Source organism: Aspergillus brunneoviolaceus (assembly GCF_003184695.1).
Source record: "Aspergillus brunneoviolaceus CBS 621.78 unplaced genomic scaffold BO95scaffold_16, whole genome shotgun sequence".
NCBI classification, from domain to species: Eukaryota; Fungi; Ascomycota; class Eurotiomycetes; order Eurotiales; family Aspergillaceae; genus Aspergillus; species Aspergillus brunneoviolaceus.
In genome coordinates, this window is record NW_020290746.1 from 218,859 (window position 1) to 237,405 (window position 18,547).

Genomic DNA, 18,547 nt, shown 5'->3' on the forward strand with positions numbered 1-18,547 from the left:
ATAGCCCCTGGGGAAGACCGGGAGAAGAACGTGGTCCGTATCGTTCCTCCAAGAACCGGTGGTCTACGCTTCTTGCCCTCGTAATGCTGCTGGCTGCATGCAAAACATTCCACGACCATTCTCGAGTTACTTGACGATCGGTTTCATGACATGCAGATACAAAACCCTGGCCCTGTGGCCAAGGTATCTCGAGTCCGGGGCGGGGAGGTCCAGAGTATCGGGATGTACGGGGTTTGTCTGAAATGGTTTTGGGTACGGAAGTGGATTTTGAGTATCAGATACTGGGGATACGGGCTGCAGGAGTCGAGTCTGGTATTTCGGATGTAGGTTGAGACAATGACGCGCGCTGGGGGTTGTCTGTAGTCTTTGTGCGGGAGATCTCTGGGCGAGACAAGATACAAGATATGCGTCAGAGTTCATGTTCTCTTATCGTCGTGGATTATGGGCAAATGTATGAATATGAATGAGTTTGCAAACACCAGCGTCCTCTGTATCTCCTATACTCATCCTGTCCTAGTCGGGATGTGTTGTTTCCATCTGTGCTATATAACCGAGTCGAACGACTGGTTGAGACACAGCAAGTCAATCAAGAGATCCGAAAATGCACATGAGTTCTGTCGACAACTCCTCAAGGCTGGAAGCAGCAATCTCCACGGGGAAAGAAGTACCTTTTTGACCCCAAAGTGTCATGTGGCCGGCTAGCCGGTCTGTTCAGGGTGCAGTGGATGGAGATCTGGGCCACTTTTGTTCGTATCCCAAGACGGACAGGAGGAAACCTACCCAATGAAGTCCATGAATAAGCCTTGTATTTGGCCGAGTGGGGGAAGCGCAATGAGGAACTAAGCGCAGCGGTCCAGGACGGCACAGCGGCAGAACCAAAGTGATCGGGCCTTGCTCGTCTAAGACATATCACGACAATGGGGAGGGTTACAAAGTACGGAGTACGGAGCACAGAACGGAGTATGGGTGGGAAAGAGAACAAGCAAGTGGGAATTATGCTCGAATGTCCGGGGAATAGTGCGCAATGAACCGGAGGAAAAAGACAAAGGAACTGAGTCGAGAACAATCTTACTTCTCTCGCACTCACTCTCTTCCGAGGTATTCGCTGGCACTCCTTCGCATCTCGAGCATCTCGAATGGTGAAGAATCAAAAAGCAACCACACCGTACAGAGTCCCAGCCACCGCTCTCTGATCTTGCAGCCGGCTTCAGGTTCAAGCTGAGGCCTCCCTCGATCGAAGCTCGACTCATTAATGATTGGCTGCCGTCCGCCCAAGCGCAAATTAGTCCAAATTAGCGACATCGGGCGGAAAAGGCGCTCCACCGCAGTCCTGGGGTATCACAGTCATACATTATCCACCGAACTTGGCCTGATGAGACAAGGGCGGGATGAGACAAGAATTGCTTAACTACCGAGTAATTGAAGGGTCTGAAGACTGAAATCCTTAATTTGCATGGTGACCGCCTTGCCAGCCGGGCCAAAATCTTGTCTTTTCCTCCGTGCTGCCATTCGCATTTGTAGCCTTTGACCACTGCTATTGCAAGAATGAGAGTAATCGAAACATGCTGACTCCTGTGAGAGCAAGCATCCTTGCATCGCCTTTGGAAAATGTGATTTGCCTGGCCGGAGATTTTGTCACCCCTGATACGACCGGCGTACCTTACGGTAGACTGTTCTGGCCCTAGTGTCTCGAATTGGCGGATCGACAAGAGGCCCCCCCGGGTCATGCACATTGCTCTTGGGCAATGGACATAGACTACGACAGCCCACTCAACCAGCTGCTTCTGTAGATGCAGGAGAAAAGGAGCTGTTGTTATGCTCTTAGCACCCCAGTTGTGGTGTCAGACTCATTTCCTTCTTGCTCCTTGGCTTCTCCATCCCCAGACTAGAAGGATCATAGGATGAGACAGACAGTAGACTTTCATTTGAGGGTATGCAATTGTTAGAATCGCAATACCGTAGTGTACGCCCTTGCAAGGGATCGTAATGATCTTACGTCAGTGCTGAATGTGAGGGTTGAGGATGAGGCGTCTTTTTGGCAGTCGTTACGTGGACCGCGTCAGTGGCAGCGATAGTGTACTGGTATAGGATGGGTTTTGGTAAACTCGGTGGGAGGCTCAAGAGCTTGTGATGCTGAAGAGAATTCGGTCCAGTCACCGGACGCGCGGTTCGGAGCGCGGTCTGCTGGGTGCAGCACCAGACATGGAGCCTACTTCCTGTGGTCTCACCACCCGAGGCAGAGGGAGGCAGAGAAGAGGGGCGAGAATCCATCATCGGCTAGACCCGCGTTGCGGTCCACGGGTGCTGTGCCCGTTGGGGGATCGCTAATTAAGAGGCTGGTCAAATCTACAGACTGTGGTCAATGTGGTGAGTTACACTAACCTAGCACTGCACTTCGGATGGAACGGTTCGGTTTAGAGTGCATGCAGATGAGGGGTGTACTGTACAGTAGTAGGAAAAATAGAAATGGATGGCTGGGATGTAGTAGGAATCGGCCCATGCGAGGATTGCATTTGGTGTTGTCTTCATAAGGATGGATCCATTCACCATGTGCTTTGTTGCTGAGGGTGGAAAGTTTAGTCGAAGACTTTCGAATAGGAAGCTTAATACCTGGGCCACTGGACCCGGTCACAATACCTACTCAAAAATAATAAATTACTATTCTTGTGAGGTTGGGTTGGTTCAATCATCAATGCATCTCACCACCGTCGCCCATGGATAGATCGGCGGGACAAGCCTTCTATTGGCGGGGCCAGCCCTGGGCGACAGGCTGTGACCGCCAAAAATAGTAAAAATAGCAGGAGGCATACGCAAACCTCCTTCCTGCCGTGGTTCGTATATGAATTCTTTTCCACTGTCTGTCTGCAGTCTAATGGAGTCTAATGGTTGTCTCCCGTCTCGTCTCCGTCTTTAGTCCGACTTTAGTGGTTTTAGTCGCAATGGTGTGTTCGGTGTGTGATGGGCAAGTAGACTTGGCATTGGTTGCCCGAGACAGTAGTACGTACTCTGTCTCGCCCGCCTCTTTCTCCAGCCCGCCTTAACCACCCACTCCTCCTAAGCACAGTATATTCAAGCACTTGAATAGACGGAGTACCTAGGCAAAGCCACAAGAAAGTGAGCTACGATGCTGAGCCGTCGGGCTTGGCCTGAGTGGATCTAACCATCTTTCATTGCCACTACTAGGAGGTGCAGACACTGGACAGGGCTGATTGTGACAAGAAAGAAACCGAAAATGATAATAATAACAACAACAACAAAAAAAAAGGAACATGGATTATTCCTTCATTGTCTTATTGCGACGGCACCTGGCCCCGGCCTTTCTGCGCTGTCCCCTGCCTCCGGTCTATTTAAGGGATGCCCCTGCGCCTGTCATCCTCTCTGTCCCTTTTTCTTTCTCAAGTGATATAAAGTAACCCCCACGGTCGTTTCCTTTCAAGGCCTCACCCCATTCGCTTCAATCGCTACCTGCTCCCAGAGACATTCGCTTGTGATTCTTGATCGATCTTCATACTCCGCCTCCACAATCGCTCCACCCGATCCAACCCACCTTCCACTATCACAATGCGTTACTCTATCTTCCTGGTTGCTTTCGGCGCTCTCGCCGCTGCTCAGTCCTCTGCTGTCGTGGTAAGCAAGCATTCTCTCCTGTATCCACAACACAAGAATAGTGCTGACATGAAGCTAGGCTCCCTCTCAGCCCGCTGCTGTGACCTCCCAGCCTGTCATCCCCACCCAAGGCTCCCTCCCCGCCGGTGCTTCTAGCGCTGTCATTGGCTCCAGCGCTCCTGCGTCGTCCTTCTCGACGGTGAAGACCAAGACCACCACCGCTAAAACCGAGTCTTCCACCTCCACCAAGACCTCCTCCTCTTCCTCCCAGACCAGCGGCTCCAGCAGCACCAGCACCTCTGAGGGTGCCGGTGTACCTCTCGCCACCATGGCTCCTATGGGTCTGTCCGTGGTGGCCGGTGCCGCCATTGCTGCCCTCTTGTAAAAGGGGCCGGCAATACCCTCCCATCGTCAATGGCCTAAGGCATCTTCCGCTTCGATGAGTCGCACCAGGCATCGACTTGTATATCGTGTTTACGGCTGTTAAGTCTGGCGAACCGAGGTCGAAAATAACCTGAATATATGACCGGTCCTTGGTCGGAGGAACTTGTACCACTGATGGGAAGGCTGTGTTTCTGTGTTTGATTATTTCTCATTCCCCCTCCCTGTTTGATGTCAAGGCCGATCCTTGTTCACCAAAGTTGCATGACTGCGGCGTACATAAGAGCTTTTGATTTTTTTTTCCTAGTAATTTTTAATTGCTTAATGAGTACATGGTAAATACACAAGACAGATAATTCTCTCTCAGCAGGTTTTGGCCAATTGTACATTAGACTCTTGCAGTTGAGTCCACCCCATGTTATCACAGCAGCCATATAGGATAACGGAAAGATCAAATTTATCTCTTGGTGACGTACGTGAGCATTGTATCTGAGTTGTCCACGAATTCCATTCATAGGTCCTGACGGCCTAACTCCGTCTCCAGAGATACAGAAATCGGACGAGAAGATAGAAAGAGATGTAGTCCAATGCTTTGAAGTCGTTGAAATAGTCAATGGCACTTCGATCGATAGTCTACAGTAAATTATGGAGACTCCTCCACTTGTCCAGCTGTTCAAGAGGCCCGGGAGGTGGTCCGCACTCGCCCCTATCCCAATCGGGACTCCTTACCTCATCCAATTACACTGCCTAAAACGCGCGGAGCACGCGAAAAACACGTGACTGCCTGGTGTGTGGGCGCGTTGTTTTTGAGACCCAGCCGGGCTTAGTGCCGTCGCTCAGCTTCACTAAACATCATCAAAACAAATGAGCTGTCGGGTCGTCGCTGGAGTGACTACTTCACTAGTGAGCTTATACAAAAGTACTACTCCGTACTGGGTGTCACAACATTAACTACCAATCGCTCTTGCTGAGAAAGAAAACTCCGAAACAGTTCCACTCTCAGAGATCTAGACATCAGTGACACCTGGTGCTAGCTAGTTCGACACCTGACTTTCACCTAGCTCTTTTTTCCAAGGATCCTTGTCTTGTGAGATCGTCTTATCTTCTTTCCATATATTGTATCACTGCACTTGGGTTCGACTTTTCAGAAAGCCGCACAAAGAGCAGGCAGGATGGTAAGTCTTTGATTTTACCAATTGCAATTTTGCTTTTAGGATATCAGTTTAAGCTAACGGATTTCGAAAGGTTTTAGCGAGCATCCGCCGTCTCGCAGCGGACCATGCTGCATTGCACGAGGAGCTGCCGCCCAACTACCTCTTCCCTGCCGATGATGCCAACGCCGACGATTTGACGCAGTTCACCGCGCTCCTAGCTGGTCCACAGGGTACCCCCTACTCACAGGGACTATGGCGACTACATCTAAAGATGCCGGAGGATTACCCCAAGAGTCCTCCCAAGGCGACCTTCAAGACTCGCATCTGGCATCCGAATGTGGAGGAACTGACGGGAGCTGTCTGCGTGGATACTCTGAAGCGAGACTGGAAGTCTACGCTGACATTGAAGGATGTGCTGATCGTAAGCTGCCCTCCACCCCTATCACCACGATAAACGCAATTGAGGATCTCTCACCCTAATGCCCCGCACGTGTAGACAATCTCCTGTCTGCTGATCTACCCGAACCCCGACTCCGCACTCAACGCCGCCTCCGGCTCCCTCCTGCAAGAAAACTACGAAGCCTTCGCCCGTCAAGCCAAGCTGATGACCTCAATCCATGCACCCGTCCCCGACGATCTCAAGAGCGCAGTCGCCGAAGCGAAATTGCGGGGTGAAGACGCCGGCACCACGATCCCGGTCGAGCAGGACGAACCCCGCACCCTAAGGCCACGCAAAGGAACCAGAATCACGTCCGTGACGATGAAGAAACGGACAACTCGGAAGACCAGCGCGAGGAATACACCCGAATCAGAATCTAGCACAACTCCTCAGACGGTCTCAGCAGCTGCGCCAACGCCGTCATTCAGCCAGACCAGTTTACCCAAACCCTCTCTAGCCCTCACAACCGATCACCTCACCCACCGCGAAAAAGACCTCCGTCACCAGGATTACCTTCAACAACAAACGCATCCAGCTACCAACAACGAAGGAAACAATGGTGAAGATGAAACCCCCTCCGACTCCGAATCCTCCACCAACGCCAGCAAAGAGAACGACCCTTCGCTATCTCCTTCCCCAGTCCGCCACCCCCCACCTCCGACCCTTCGCAAAAACATCCACGGTAAACGTCCGCTCTCCGTCCTAACGCTACCAATGGACATGGACGACGAGGACGAGGACGAGCACGACGACCACCAGTCCGACCCTGATCCCGAAATCACCCCCAACCCCTCGGCTTCAGACCAGAACATCGCCGCTAACCAAACAAGATCAACATCACCATCCAGCTCTCCCAACTTGTCCTACTACAAACACCCCAGCAAAACCCACCCTCTCCCCACAAGAGACAGAGAAAGCGAGAAAGATCACTCCCCCTCCTCTCCCGAACAACCCCGCAACAAGTCCCCCAAACTCTCCATCCCCAAACGAGGTGCCTCCCCCATGAAAGGCGTCAACGCTTCCGGCCGCATCCGCGACGATGTCGTAGCCTCTACCCCTGCGACGGCGGCGGCAGCAGCAGCAGCAGCAGCGACAGTCGACCTCCAGATCTTCGAGGACCCGTCCTCGTCCCCGGGCTCGGACGACGAGGAAACCCGCCGCCGACGGAGTGGGGACGGCAAGGAGAACCCCATGTCCAAGGATTTTCTCGCCTCCGCTTCATCGTCCCTCTTCCCTGGGAACTCATCTCACCAATATTCCCCGCTCGCGGAACTGGGGCCTTCTACTACTACTACTATTACTGCTGCTAATACGACGGGCACTATGTCTTCTCGACGTGCCGTCTCCGCGTCCGTCTCTTCAACTTCGAAACCGCTCCGGTCCATGACATTGGGCGCGAGGAAGGTGTCGGCGTCGGCTGGCGGGACGGGAAAGAAAGTGAAGCCGAGGATTGGGATACGGCGGTTGTAACCTCTATGCCTTTTCCTTTCTCTTCACTTCTTGTTTTGAGGTTGTTAGCATTATGTTCATTGCGGAGTTGGTTTTACGAGACTGTTGGGATGGGTTTCGGTTGTGAGGATTCTTTAGCCTGGCGTTTACTATGTTTGGATTTGTAGAAGTACACCCCGACCCGCATGTGATAGACTGTACCTGTTTAGGTAGTCCGGTTGTAAGATGTATGCAAAACTCAAGGAGTCTACCGCAATCATTGCTTAGCGTGGAAACTGTTGACTTCATCGCTTGGCTACAATTGTAACTCTGAGGATTAATCAGTGTTCTGGAACATGTGCTGTTTGAAACTATGCAATATCTAATGATGAATTCACAAAATTTGCCGAGACAATTGAGCTTGACTGGCTTTCGATCTGGCCGAGATAAGTACCCCCTCTCGTCACGTCACATTGGATCAGGCATCTAGCCCTCGGATCTTCATGATCGGCAAGACGTAAAGATAACCCTCCATCACCACGGAGGTTCACACTTCGATCTCCTTGAGTCAGGTCCACACGAGGCCCTGCTGCAAAGTCTCAAGTTAGGCTTGCCCCTGTTTCCCAGGAAGAGCTTCAGACATTATAAGAAAAAAATAACACGCTAGGCTGATAAAAGCTATACGACCATGAGCATGAGGTGGTGCCTCGCTCAGCTGACGGAAGACAATCAAACTGGACGACCACCATCAGACAGCCACCCTAACAATCCGCTAAGCAAAGGTCAAATCTGTACTGTAAACATGTAAAACACATCCAGAGAAGACATATGATGTACGGCCCCTGTTACAGCGCGTAGGGGTTAACAGAGCGGATAGTAAGGCATCTGTGTCGCGGTTAGCTTGGGGACTCGGCTGAGAAGAAACGGTAACCGAGGAGAAACATACGGTGGGCTCTTGCTCAAATCAGTCTTTAGGATGATGGGCACCCGAGACATCTCGGTGACATCCTGAATGTACTCTCCATCCTCCTCTCTGAGCTTGAACAGCCGGAGATACTTCTCCTTGTTCGTCAACTTAGCTTCAGGAGCATCGCCACTGATGGTCGCAATCTTGGGGTCAGAACGTGTCCGATGAGGCGCCTGAGGGAGATGGCCATTGCGAGTAGGCGAAGGTGGCATGCTCTGGGTGGAACGGTCGACAGCGGAGTTCAATGAAACACCCGCAGCCATCTCGGTGACTTCGGAAACGTCGTCATCGTCGTCGAATAAAGCGTCCACGTCATCATGCGACATGGTGCCAGTCTCGGTCTGTCTACGGATGGCTTCTTCGCGCTCGCGAGCACGCTCACGTGCAGCCTCAGCTTCGCGGGCAGCAGCAGCAGCTTGAGCAGCGCGAGAGTTGGCAGGCTTCGGCCGCTCGTCTTCAGGGATATAAGCAGAGGATGGCACTCCCTTCTCCCAGTAAAGCTCCAGCACACGCGACTCCTTGCGGAATTCGGCCTTCTTCAAAGGCAGCTGATCGCAGTGGACACGCTTCTCAAATCCATATTCTGGGATGAGAACATCGAAAGCAGACTCATAAACACAGAGAACGATACCCTCGCTAATGAGATCACCGCCATGCTCTTGACGGATTTTATCCATGCTTCTGCAGGCTTCAATGTGAACACTTTGCTCCTGGGCATTGTGTGCGGAGTCCTTCTTGTTATTGCAAAGATCGGCAGTCTTGTTCAGCGACTCCAGATCCTCCGAAAGCTCAATAGCACCGTTGGACAGAACAGCCTCCAGCTGACGATGAACGAGCATATCCGCATAACGGCGAGATGGGTTAGTAAAGTGTGTATATACTGGCAAATTAAGTGTATAGTGTTGTCGCTGGTCGTCAGATGTGCTGCCAGCCACGTAGTACTTGGCACGTTGCATTGACTTCATAAGAAGCGTTTCCATACCCTACTACTGTCAGTAACGAAGTTTCATATATTCGACCAGAAGGGTGAGTCTCCTGACCTTGCGCAGATCATCATCTTGGACCTTGCAGAGACTGCTCTGCAGGGTCCCGCTGCTGGTTGGGTCCAAGCCGAACCCAAGTCTGTTCATGCGTTCAACGAAAAGCTGAAGACGACGGGCGTTGGGTGGGGTTTGGCGGCGGAGGAAGGCCCTATCCGGCAAAGCAGCGGCCAAGCGACGGGCTACCAAGGAATCGGCTTTAAAGCTGAGTTCTTCAACCATCTCACGGACAGGAGAGGAGTCGAAGATATTACCCTCAACGGGCACATTCTCGTCATCGAGCTGGTACAAAAGGCGAAGGGGAGGGATTTGTGAAATCCGATTGCCGAATCTAGCCTCCTTGAATCGTGAAGTGACAGCCTATTTACAAGATACCATTAGCTCAGCCGCTCAACCAAGACTAGACGAGATACTGCGGGTCGAGTTCACGAGATCACTTACATAAAGGGCTCTGATAGTGTCAGCGGCGACACCGGGAGCGGCAACGTTTGAAGTTCCCTGAAGAATGGAATTGACATCATCATAGCTGAGGCGACCGGAACTCTTGATGATGGTCTTGCCGATCCAAACGTCATCCTCGATAGCACCTGTTTCTGGGTTGGCTTTGATAATGACACTGACTGTCAACCGATCCTCGCCTGGCAGCAGCGCACACAGTTCAGTAGATACGCGGGTGGGGAGCATGTTCACAAGTCTGTTCATGAGGTAAACAGCCGTGCCTCGCTTCTTGGCCTCCCGATCAACAAGCGAGTTGGCTTTGACGAAGTGAGCGATGTCTGTGACATGGATACCAATCTCCACCTTGCCATCCGCAAGAGGCTTGATGTGGTACGCATTGTCAATCTGCTTGGCTCCGGTAGGATTGATGGTGAAAGTCGTCTCCTGGCGCAGGTCCCGACGGGAGGCGAGCAGAGCGTCACCCTCACTGGCGACTGACCAGTCTTCCCAACCGATACTCTTGAGAACAGCGTCGGAGAATTCGTCTCCACCGAAGTTGTTGTCCCGCAGCAGAGCTTCGGTCTCCACCTTCAAGTCGCCCATCTCGCCAAGCTGTTCGACAAGGGTACCAAAGGGGTGCAGAGATGTGATTGGCCATCGCTTAATGCATGCAACAAAGATTCGATTGGCGTACTCCTGGTGTTTTTCAACAAAGTCGCGAGGAGCCTGTTCGGTGGGGATGGCGATCAAAGGAACACGTTTATCAGTGGGCTTGAACCACACGATCTTGGGCTTATCCTGCTGGCGGTCCTGCTGTTGGCGACCGTGACCACCATCTCTGGCGAGTCGCTCGGCCTCCTGCTTCTCCTTCGTCGCCTGGCTACTGGGACGAAGGAGGCCCAATGTTCCCGAGAACATTTGTCCAGCAATACGCTCAATGACGGCGACGACGTGTCCCGCATAGAGGGGCTTCTGCTCGTCACTGATCTCATCTTCCTCAACCAGGAGAAGGCTCTGACCCTCAACCTCGACATCATCGTTCTTCTTTTGGGTTGGTCGCTGACGGAGACTGCCACGGCGACGGATACTGCCGTCGGGGCCGACCTCCTGGCGGTCGCCGTTGGCGCCGGAATCAGATCGAGACAGCTTGTCATTTCCAGCATTGCTACCGGAACGGGCGTCTGTGATGTCCTTGCGCTTCTTCTTTTCCTCCTTTTCTTTCTTCTGAGCCCACACCTCATCTACATCCAAAAGCTCGATTGCAACATAGTCTCCCTCAAGAGCACGGTTACGATCCTTGCTTCCACAGATGAAGATATCGGCATCTAGGTCTGGTGTGGTGACGTAGGCGTCAGAACGATTCTTCTTGTTTACACGGAGGATACCAGCGACCAACTGGCCATTGCTCAAGAGAGCAGGAAGGTTTGCCTGAGGCAGGTAAGGAGTGAAGAGGGTCTTCCGCTGCTGCTGCTGCTGTTGCTGCTGCTGTTGAGCAGAAAGCTGTGGCGGAGCGTGCTGACTAGCCTGAAGCCCAAGGCCCTGGCCGCTGAGCTGTCCATTCTGTTGCAGGGCCTGGAGCTGGGCAAGTTGCAGGGGGTTCAGTTGTTGTTGGCCACCAAACATCTGCGGAGCCATCATGACCTGGCCTTGTGGCAGTTGAATGAGCTGGGGCTGTGCAGGGTATTGGAACTGCCCAATGGAACCAATCGACTGGTTCATGGATGCACGAGCACGATGTCCAGGCTGGAAGCCACTGCCTTGCTGTCCAAAGCTCTTCTGTTGATCCTGACTTTGAGCTTGGTTATTAGGCTGGCGCCAGTTGCTATCAAAGTTCCTTGATCCAGACCGAGCGTGACCGGGCTGGCTGCCACGACGTTGATTATCAGGACCACTGTCATTAGAGGCAGGGAACTGGAAGCCACCGGCGCCGCGACCCGACAGAGAGCCTCGGTTTCCACCCACAGCCATTGACTGACTACGACCATGACCGCCAGCACGGATGTTACCGGCTCGATGCATACCTAGACCTTGGGGAGCCTGTGTAGCGGGTGGGGTTGACTTGCCGTCTGAGCTCTGCGCAGCATCAGAGGAATCGCCAGAGGGAGCGGGAAACTGGAAACCAGATGCCGTCCTTTTCTGTTGCGCAAGCTCAGCGGCCTTTTTGGCTTCAGGAAGTGCAAGCGAGTGACGTCTCTGATGACCACCGCCACCAGGAGGACCTCTTTGGCCACGCCCGTGACCTCCATTCTCATTCTTTGGCTGATGGCTCTGTTGTTGGTTATAGTCCGAGTATCCCGACGCTCCTGAGGATGGAGCTGGTGGAGGTCCCATTCCCAAACCGGGAAGAGCCGACTGATTCCGTCGATGCGAATGCTGGGCAGGTGCGTTCAATCCGACGCCAAGTTGCTGCTGAGCCAGTTGCGGAAACTGGAAGGCATTGATCTGCGGGGAAACTCCTCCCATGGAAGCCCCGCTTTGCAGAGAGGGAGAGAATGCCGAAACTTGACCCAGCTGCTGTGGTTGTAACAGACCCATGTTGACATATTGCTGATGCGTAGCTGCGATCTGTTGTTGTTGCTGCTGAAGCAGCTCAATCTGTTGCTGAATGGCCAATTGCTCCACTTTGATGATGAGAACATTAGTATGTGTGTATCAGGAGAGAATAAAGGTGTTAAGAAGAAGATCGAGCACAAGGGGAGGCCACAGGAGACTTACTCATGAGGGGTGTGAGCTCCGAGGGACTTCTTCTGTGGGCGATGTGAAGCTTGCGCCCTGCGGGGCCGGGGACACCGGATTGACCCTGTTGATCCATATTTTCTTGATGAATAGATCACCGGTTGGTTTGTTTCTGGAGGAAGGCGTCTGTTGTGAATCGGCCCGCTGTGGCGAAGAGAGTGTTGAAGCGATGGACTAACGCTGGTGAGCAAAAAGGGGGGGGGGGGAAGCCGATCGGAGGCCGTCTAGAACAACGACTGAGAAATGTTGCGGTAAACTAGAAGGGAGAACGATAGGTCAGCTGGCTGAGAGAAAGAGACATTACGAGGAGAAAGTCCAGCAATGGAACATTGGTGGCAGACAAAGGAAAAACTAGGTGATGAGGAAAGAGGCGGAAGGAGGGGGAGCTTCTGTGGGCAAACGGGAAGCTGCGATTACCCCATACCAGAAGTGACATCAACCAAGGTACAGCTGGGAACGAAGCGAGGCGAACCGGGGAGAGAGTGGAGGCAATAGAACCCAGCCCGACAAGCTCATGGGAGAAAAGTGATTGAGAACGCAGCAGCTTTGACTACCTGAGGAGCTTCGATGCTTACCTGGTTTAACGATTGTCCAACTTTTGTGGGGGGAGGGAGTTTTTGGTTGGATGCAAATTAATCCTGGAGAGAATTTGCTTTCGCACTTCTCCTTAATTTTTTTGCACGGGAGCGGGAGACAGCCGGTTGACTTCAAGAACGAGACGCGGTAACTCGACGAGATCGAGAAAGAAGCAGGGAGTACCAAGAAGCCAAAGAAGCAAAACCAATATATTCAGAGAGAAAGCAAGGTCGCGATGGGGGGGAAAGGACACCGTGCGGGGCCCGATGAGGGACAAGGCCTCGATTGACGGCAAGAACCGAAAGAGAGGAATGAAGCTCGACTAATCAAGCAGAAGGCAGAGGATGACTTGTATTTTTGAGGTTTGTGGGGTTATGATAGAAGAAAGAGAGAGAGAAGACTGAAGAAGGGGAAAAGGAAGAAGAGGAGAAAGGAAGAAGAAGAGGAGGAGGGGAAAGAGAAAAGGGAAAGAGAAGTACCGAGTTCAAGCGGATGTTTGGGAGCTATCGTCGGTCAAGCAAGCCAAAGGAGAGAGTGGAGTTGGTCCCCTTCTGCCAACTGACTTGCATATATTGTTATTTTCCTCCTCTGCAACGGGCAAAGCTCGTTTGTTCTTCCTGTTTCTTCAGCGAACAGGAGTTCTTCTCGACGATTGGAGTGATGGGATTGATTGGGGTTCTGTCTGTTGAGATGATGTTACGGAAGAGAACGGAGTCTCTTCTCTATTTGGTGGCAGAAAAGGGGGGAAGAGACAACCCAAATATTTCTTGCACCACAACGCTGCTGAGCTGACGTCTTTTCCGACAATGAGGCACAGAAACAGTCTGGTTATTTCAAAACAGATCTGTTATTGGTTCCTACTTCAGCAAGGTCGACCTGCACACGACGAGGTGGGTTTTATCTGACAAAGAGAGAATGACAGATAAGCCAAGGCGATCAATGCTACCACCAGAGGACTGATGGATAACCTGAAGGAACGATCAGGAAAGGCAAGAGTAAAGAGGGAGAGAGGAGAATAGGTGAAAGGAGGGAGGAGGAGGAAAGAAGCGATAAGAGGAGAGGAGGGTGAGGGGAGTGAAATAAAAAGAGAAGACAAGGTAGAAGAAAGAAGAAGATATGGGGGGGAGGGGAGGAGGAGAAAAGTGAAGATGAAGAGAGAGTGAGGAGAGAGAGACAGGAAGCGTGAGGGAGATCCGTTTAGTGTCGCTATTAGTAGTCATAACCTGGCCAGGTTGCAGACCCTGTAAGGATACTACCGCGAACAATACCAGACAATGTGAATAAGTCGGAGTCACAAACAGATTACTGTTCTTACTGTGCCAAAAGTCAATCGGATCTCACGTTCCAAAGTAGATTGGACTGAGTCGACTCAGAGGGTACATACTGTATGTACAATGTACAATAGGTGAATGATATCGCAGTTCTTACAGTCTGATGTGGGGGGAAAGGATCTAGAAACTACAGGATGGTAGTAGTTATAGCTATGATGGGTTTATTGACATGCACGCAGTCAGTGTGAGTTCAATGTGAGAGAGAGAATCAAGATGACATGGTGTTTCAATTGACTTTCATTACTACCTGGGTTGGCTATGTGTAAGAAGCTCAGCTACGACAGCATCCGATCAGTGATGGAATAAACTTGTCACTAAACCAGAAGGTTACCATACTTGGAGCTCGACAGGGTCTGGTTCCATTACAGCTCTGGTTCTCGGCCTGTCACTGACCTTGCCACTCTTGCCACTTGGAGTCGAGCTTCCATCTACGGATGGATCGCTTGTTTGGCTACGTATGCCTCTTCTTTCATACACGGACGTGTTTTCCTTCCAGTACACTTGATATAAACTCACTCTGAAAGTCCATGTGTAGAATATTCAGGGGCAACATCCTTGATCGCAGGGACTGATGATCCGGCACCGGCATTAACTTATCGTTGAGTTCTCACTCTTCGGAGATGATCCACTGCGTGCACCGCGGCGCCTAAACTAGGCTTGGAGCCTATGGGGAATGGGGTTAGGGATTGAGTGCGTGCGGTATGGCGGTAAGCTACCGCTTAGAGTCCCAGTGGACTCAAGTCACAGGTCACTAAGGCCTATCTTAACTTTTAGGCACATCAAGAATAGGGCTACCTGCATCTAGCATGTGGGAATTGCTTAGTGAACCCCGGATAGGAACTCATACTTCTCTACATCTCGGATCCCATCTGCATGGGTAGTAAGATCAGAGAATGATGACGAGAGCCAGCGAAACAATTCCGATAACGGTTTGTCTGAATTTGGGGTCCGTTCCCCCTTAACTTTCCTTGAACTGACCGTCCTCAGCAGTGTGTTGGTTGGTGTTCTTGGTGTCTTAGTGAGGAGTGGGCGAGGTATCCAGCGGTATCGATACGCTCCCCGAAGAGTCGACTTGTCCAATAGTGGGCAGGCTGGAGGTCCACAGTACGAAACAGGCGGGGCTCTGGACAAGTCCATGGCCATGAGGTGCTGTTGGATGTGAGAGACAGATTAAATGGAGGTGTCGACATCTCCTCCCTGACTGAGGAAGGGTGTCAGAAGTGAGCCAGGCCACAGTGGTAGTGAAAGGTCTTGAGGGATTGTTTCTCTTATCATCTCATCTGATCCAGCAGGAGATTAGTTGTGATCTGAATGCAGATCATCGTCATCTGATTCATGATAATCGTGGTGTTTGCTCGACTCCGACCGAGGAACCGGGGGGGGGGGGGAGGGGATGTGGGAACCGAGCGATCCAATGTTTAGCCAGGCGGTCTGGTGCAGTCGTAGACCACGGAGTACTGCCGTAGCCCCAGTCAACACAAAACGGTGATGCAGACCAGTTTGATGGGTTTGCATCTCCCGGTCACGATGACTCAGCACCGGAGCTCTGTTCTTCCCGCAAAACGTTCCGGAATGACAGGATCGTGTACCCAGCCATTGACATCGGCACCTCCATTCCTTTGTTTGCTTCTTCTCTGGCTGCCTATGCCGAGATTCCGCTCACTACAGGTCAATTGACTGGGAAGAAGGCTTCTACAAAGCTTGATCCAGCTTGTCTGGGTAGGAACGCACTCCGCCATCGGTAGGAAGTATGTGAATATTTGGTACCGAGCCTACGCGCGGGATATCTGCTAATTGCCAATCTCCTGTGATGTTTAGGTCCAGCAAGTCGAGTCCTGTCCGCGTCTACGAAGTTCCTCTCTACGCTCCTTTGTCAACTTTCACACATTGGCTGTTTTCATCTCATCCAATATCACTTGCCGGCGATTGGACGCCGATGTTGTTGACCTGGTTTCAATCCACTCCGTCAACACTCTCTGGATCTGACAACTGAGTCGATTGTCTTCTTTTCACGTCTTTCGTTTGAGTTGCAAGCAATCATTATCGAGACCCTACACTTATTTGCAACATGGGGCGCCTCAGCTATCCTCCCCAGGTGGATAGCCCCTCAAGACAACTCCTTCTCGATCTCACGCGCGACCTCGAGCAACTGAAGATTCACAATACGGAACTAAAGAAAGTCAAAGCCTACGAGCGTCGCTCCTTCTACGAAAGCCTCGATCGTCTGGACAGCGAGCGCGAAGCCCAGCATAACGCGGCCCTTGACAAAGTCGCGCAGTTACATGACCAGGTGTTAGAAGAAGCTGAAGAGACGCTACGCGCCCATCAACGAGCAGTTGAGGAGGAGATTCGTCGGAAGGAGGAAGAGGCGCGACGAGAGGCGGAACGTCTGGAGAAGGAGAGACAGGAAAAACAGCGACGGGAGCAAGAGGAGGCTGCCCGTCGAGAAGCCGAGCGCAAGGCTGCCGAGGAGGCCCGAAAGAAGGCAGAGGAGGAGGCAGAGCGCAAGAGGCTAGCGGCACAAGAGGAACAGGAGCGCAAGGAACGGGAACGACGCGCGGAGGAGGAGCGCAAAAAACAAGAAGAGGCAAGGAAGACGGAACAAGAGGCTGCAGAGCGTCGGGCAGCAGAGGCACAGGAGGCTCAGGCAGAAAAGCAACGCCGGGTCGGTGGAGGCCGCTTGACGGAAGATGAAGTCAAGATTCACACCCGTTATGTGGAACTTCACCAGCACTTGAAAAAGTTCCGGCAATACCTCAGGAATGAAAGCAAGACGAATCCAGTCGTGAAGCAGAACATGGGTGATATTCGGCGATCCATCCAGAAGTGTGTTGGACAGCTCCGTGAGACTAAGGGAGGCAACAAAACACAGGTGAGGATTCACATCGTTCGCGCTGTGGTCTGGGAAACAAGCTAACCATATTGCTGCTGCTTAGATTCAGGAAATTCGGACAACGCTCGAAAAGGCCTCCTCTATCGCCGAACCGTCGGTGGATGTGCGCCAATTCATGGCTTTCCCTCCGGCTGAAATCGCCAACTCCGATGATAACAAGGTCCCCGCGCTACTGATTTACGCCCTCAACATCTTTTCCAAAGCCCTCATTGCTGGCCTCCTCCAGGAAGCCGGAATCAACATTGGACATGCAGAGCCGATCGGCATTGTGGCCGCACAGATTTTCTCGCTGGACGCTTTCGTCTACAAGGGCCACCACATGGTGGACATCCTCTTGGCGAAATACCGTGTCTTTTGCCCGGCGCTGTGGGGATTTTGCGGCAGCGAACAAACCGAAGGCGGGCGACGTGCCGTGGGTTGGCGGCGGGATGGGCCGGACGGGCCTTGGCTAAGTGAACAAGCCCATGCCGAACGCATGACTGCTCTCGGGGCCGGCTATGCCGCCCTCACTCTGCGCAATTTCGGCAAAACCACGCGCAAGAACCCCTTCCCTAACACCATGTTCTGGCAATCGATGCACAAGATCTTGTCCATCCCCGTCGACCAGATCCAAGATACTCATATCACCCTCTTGACAGCTATGCTCAAGACCTCCGCCGAGCGGGTCGTGGGTTTCTTTGGACACGTTGGACTGGCCTTAATGAGACTGGCGATAGTTGACCTTCCCAGCCAGCTCCCTAAAGAGACCATGAGTGTGAAACAGTTGAAACTACTCAAGGATCTCTACCAGCGAGAAAAGAACATCATCATATGAGCGACGGAAAGCTCAAGGAAATCTTCCAGCGACCCACAAGCTTCTTTGTTGGAAAAGTGTAGGTTACACACAGCCGGGGCTGTCAGTTCCCATCGACTACTGATGCTGTGCACACTCCCTGCAGAATGTGGCAGCTTAGTGCACGAGTCTTGACCGAGAGTATCCCGAGTCTACGCCGTGATCGACCACATGCCAGACTGCCGCTCCAGATATCTAGGACGCGCGCCTCTGGATCAGGTAGCGCAGTGTTCTACGATGTACTTGATCACTGGCGCCAGCCTGACTTTTTGATGTGCCGCCATTCCGGTCAGGACATTCCATTCCATTCATAAATGCCGGCTTGACCATTTGCATTGCAGGCAATCCTTTTAGGTTCATTAAACTTCAAATCCTCAAGGCGGGGCGACATTTAGCTATTTGAAGAATACTAGCGAAGAAGGTTAATTATACAAAGTGACATAATACCATTACCGGATTCACACATTTACAATTGATCTGTGACGCAACGGAGGGCCTTCCCGGCACGTACGACCACGACCAACATTACGGCTGTAAGAAATCATCAAAAATCATCAAAGAATCATCATCATTTTGTCGCACAGTTGTCCCAACCAATGGCGACCAGTTGGAACTTTTTGAGGGGGAATCACCCGATGGAATCAAAGCCAGCCAGCCTTACCCACAATAATAATGCCTACACAGTCACGCCACTTGATATCCATGTACCCTCCCAGTCCAGACCGA

The 18,547-nt window shown here is 52.1% G+C and overlaps 5 protein-coding genes across 5 annotated transcripts; 3 read left to right on the plus strand and 2 right to left on the minus strand.

Annotated features, from left to right (window-relative positions):
* Positions 1-3,418: 3,418 nt before the first annotated feature.
* On the plus strand, positions 3,419-4,151 carry BO95DRAFT_59885 (putative GPI anchored protein). The gene is made up of 2 exons (XM_025592081.1): positions 3,419-3,627; positions 3,686-4,151. Exons 1-2 carry the CDS (start codon positions 3,562-3,564, stop codon positions 3,989-3,991), a joined length of 372 nt encoding a protein of 123 aa, XP_025444748.1. The 5' UTR covers positions 3,419-3,561; the 3' UTR covers positions 3,992-4,151.
* Positions 4,151-4,600, minus strand: BO95DRAFT_59993 (uncharacterized protein). The gene has a single exon (XM_025592082.1). It carries the CDS (start codon positions 4,500-4,502, stop codon positions 4,239-4,241), a length of 264 nt encoding a protein of 87 aa, XP_025444749.1. The 5' UTR covers positions 4,503-4,600; the 3' UTR covers positions 4,151-4,238.
* Positions 4,601-4,870: 270 nt separating this feature from the next.
* Positions 4,871-7,343, plus strand: BO95DRAFT_512494 (putative ubiquitin conjugating enzyme E2). The gene is made up of 3 exons (XM_025591522.1): positions 4,871-5,162; positions 5,233-5,562; positions 5,638-7,343. Exons 1-3 carry the CDS (start codon positions 5,160-5,162, stop codon positions 7,048-7,050), a joined length of 1,746 nt encoding a protein of 581 aa, XP_025444750.1. The 5' UTR covers positions 4,871-5,159; the 3' UTR covers positions 7,051-7,343.
* Positions 7,344-7,853: 510 nt separating this feature from the next.
* On the minus strand, positions 7,854-12,265 carry ssdA (mRNA-binding translational repressor SSD1; the record flags this gene model as incomplete). The annotated part of the gene is made up of 5 exons (XM_025588812.1): positions 7,854-7,893; positions 7,955-8,958; positions 9,016-9,375; positions 9,457-12,074; positions 12,169-12,265. 5 exons carry the CDS (start codon positions 12,263-12,265, stop codon positions 7,854-7,856), a joined length of 4,119 nt encoding a protein of 1,372 aa, XP_025444751.1.
* Positions 12,266-16,164: 3,899 nt separating this feature from the next.
* BO95DRAFT_357170 (putative RNA export mediator Gle1) lies at positions 16,165-17,803 on the plus strand (the record flags this gene model as incomplete). Its single annotated transcript, XM_025582341.1, has 3 exons — positions 16,165-16,537; positions 16,679-16,968; positions 17,033-17,803. The coding sequence occupies 3 exons, from the start codon at positions 16,165-16,167 to the stop codon at positions 17,801-17,803; spliced, it is 1,434 nt and encodes a 477-aa protein (XP_025444752.1).
* Between the last annotated feature and the right edge of the window lie 744 nt (positions 17,804-18,547).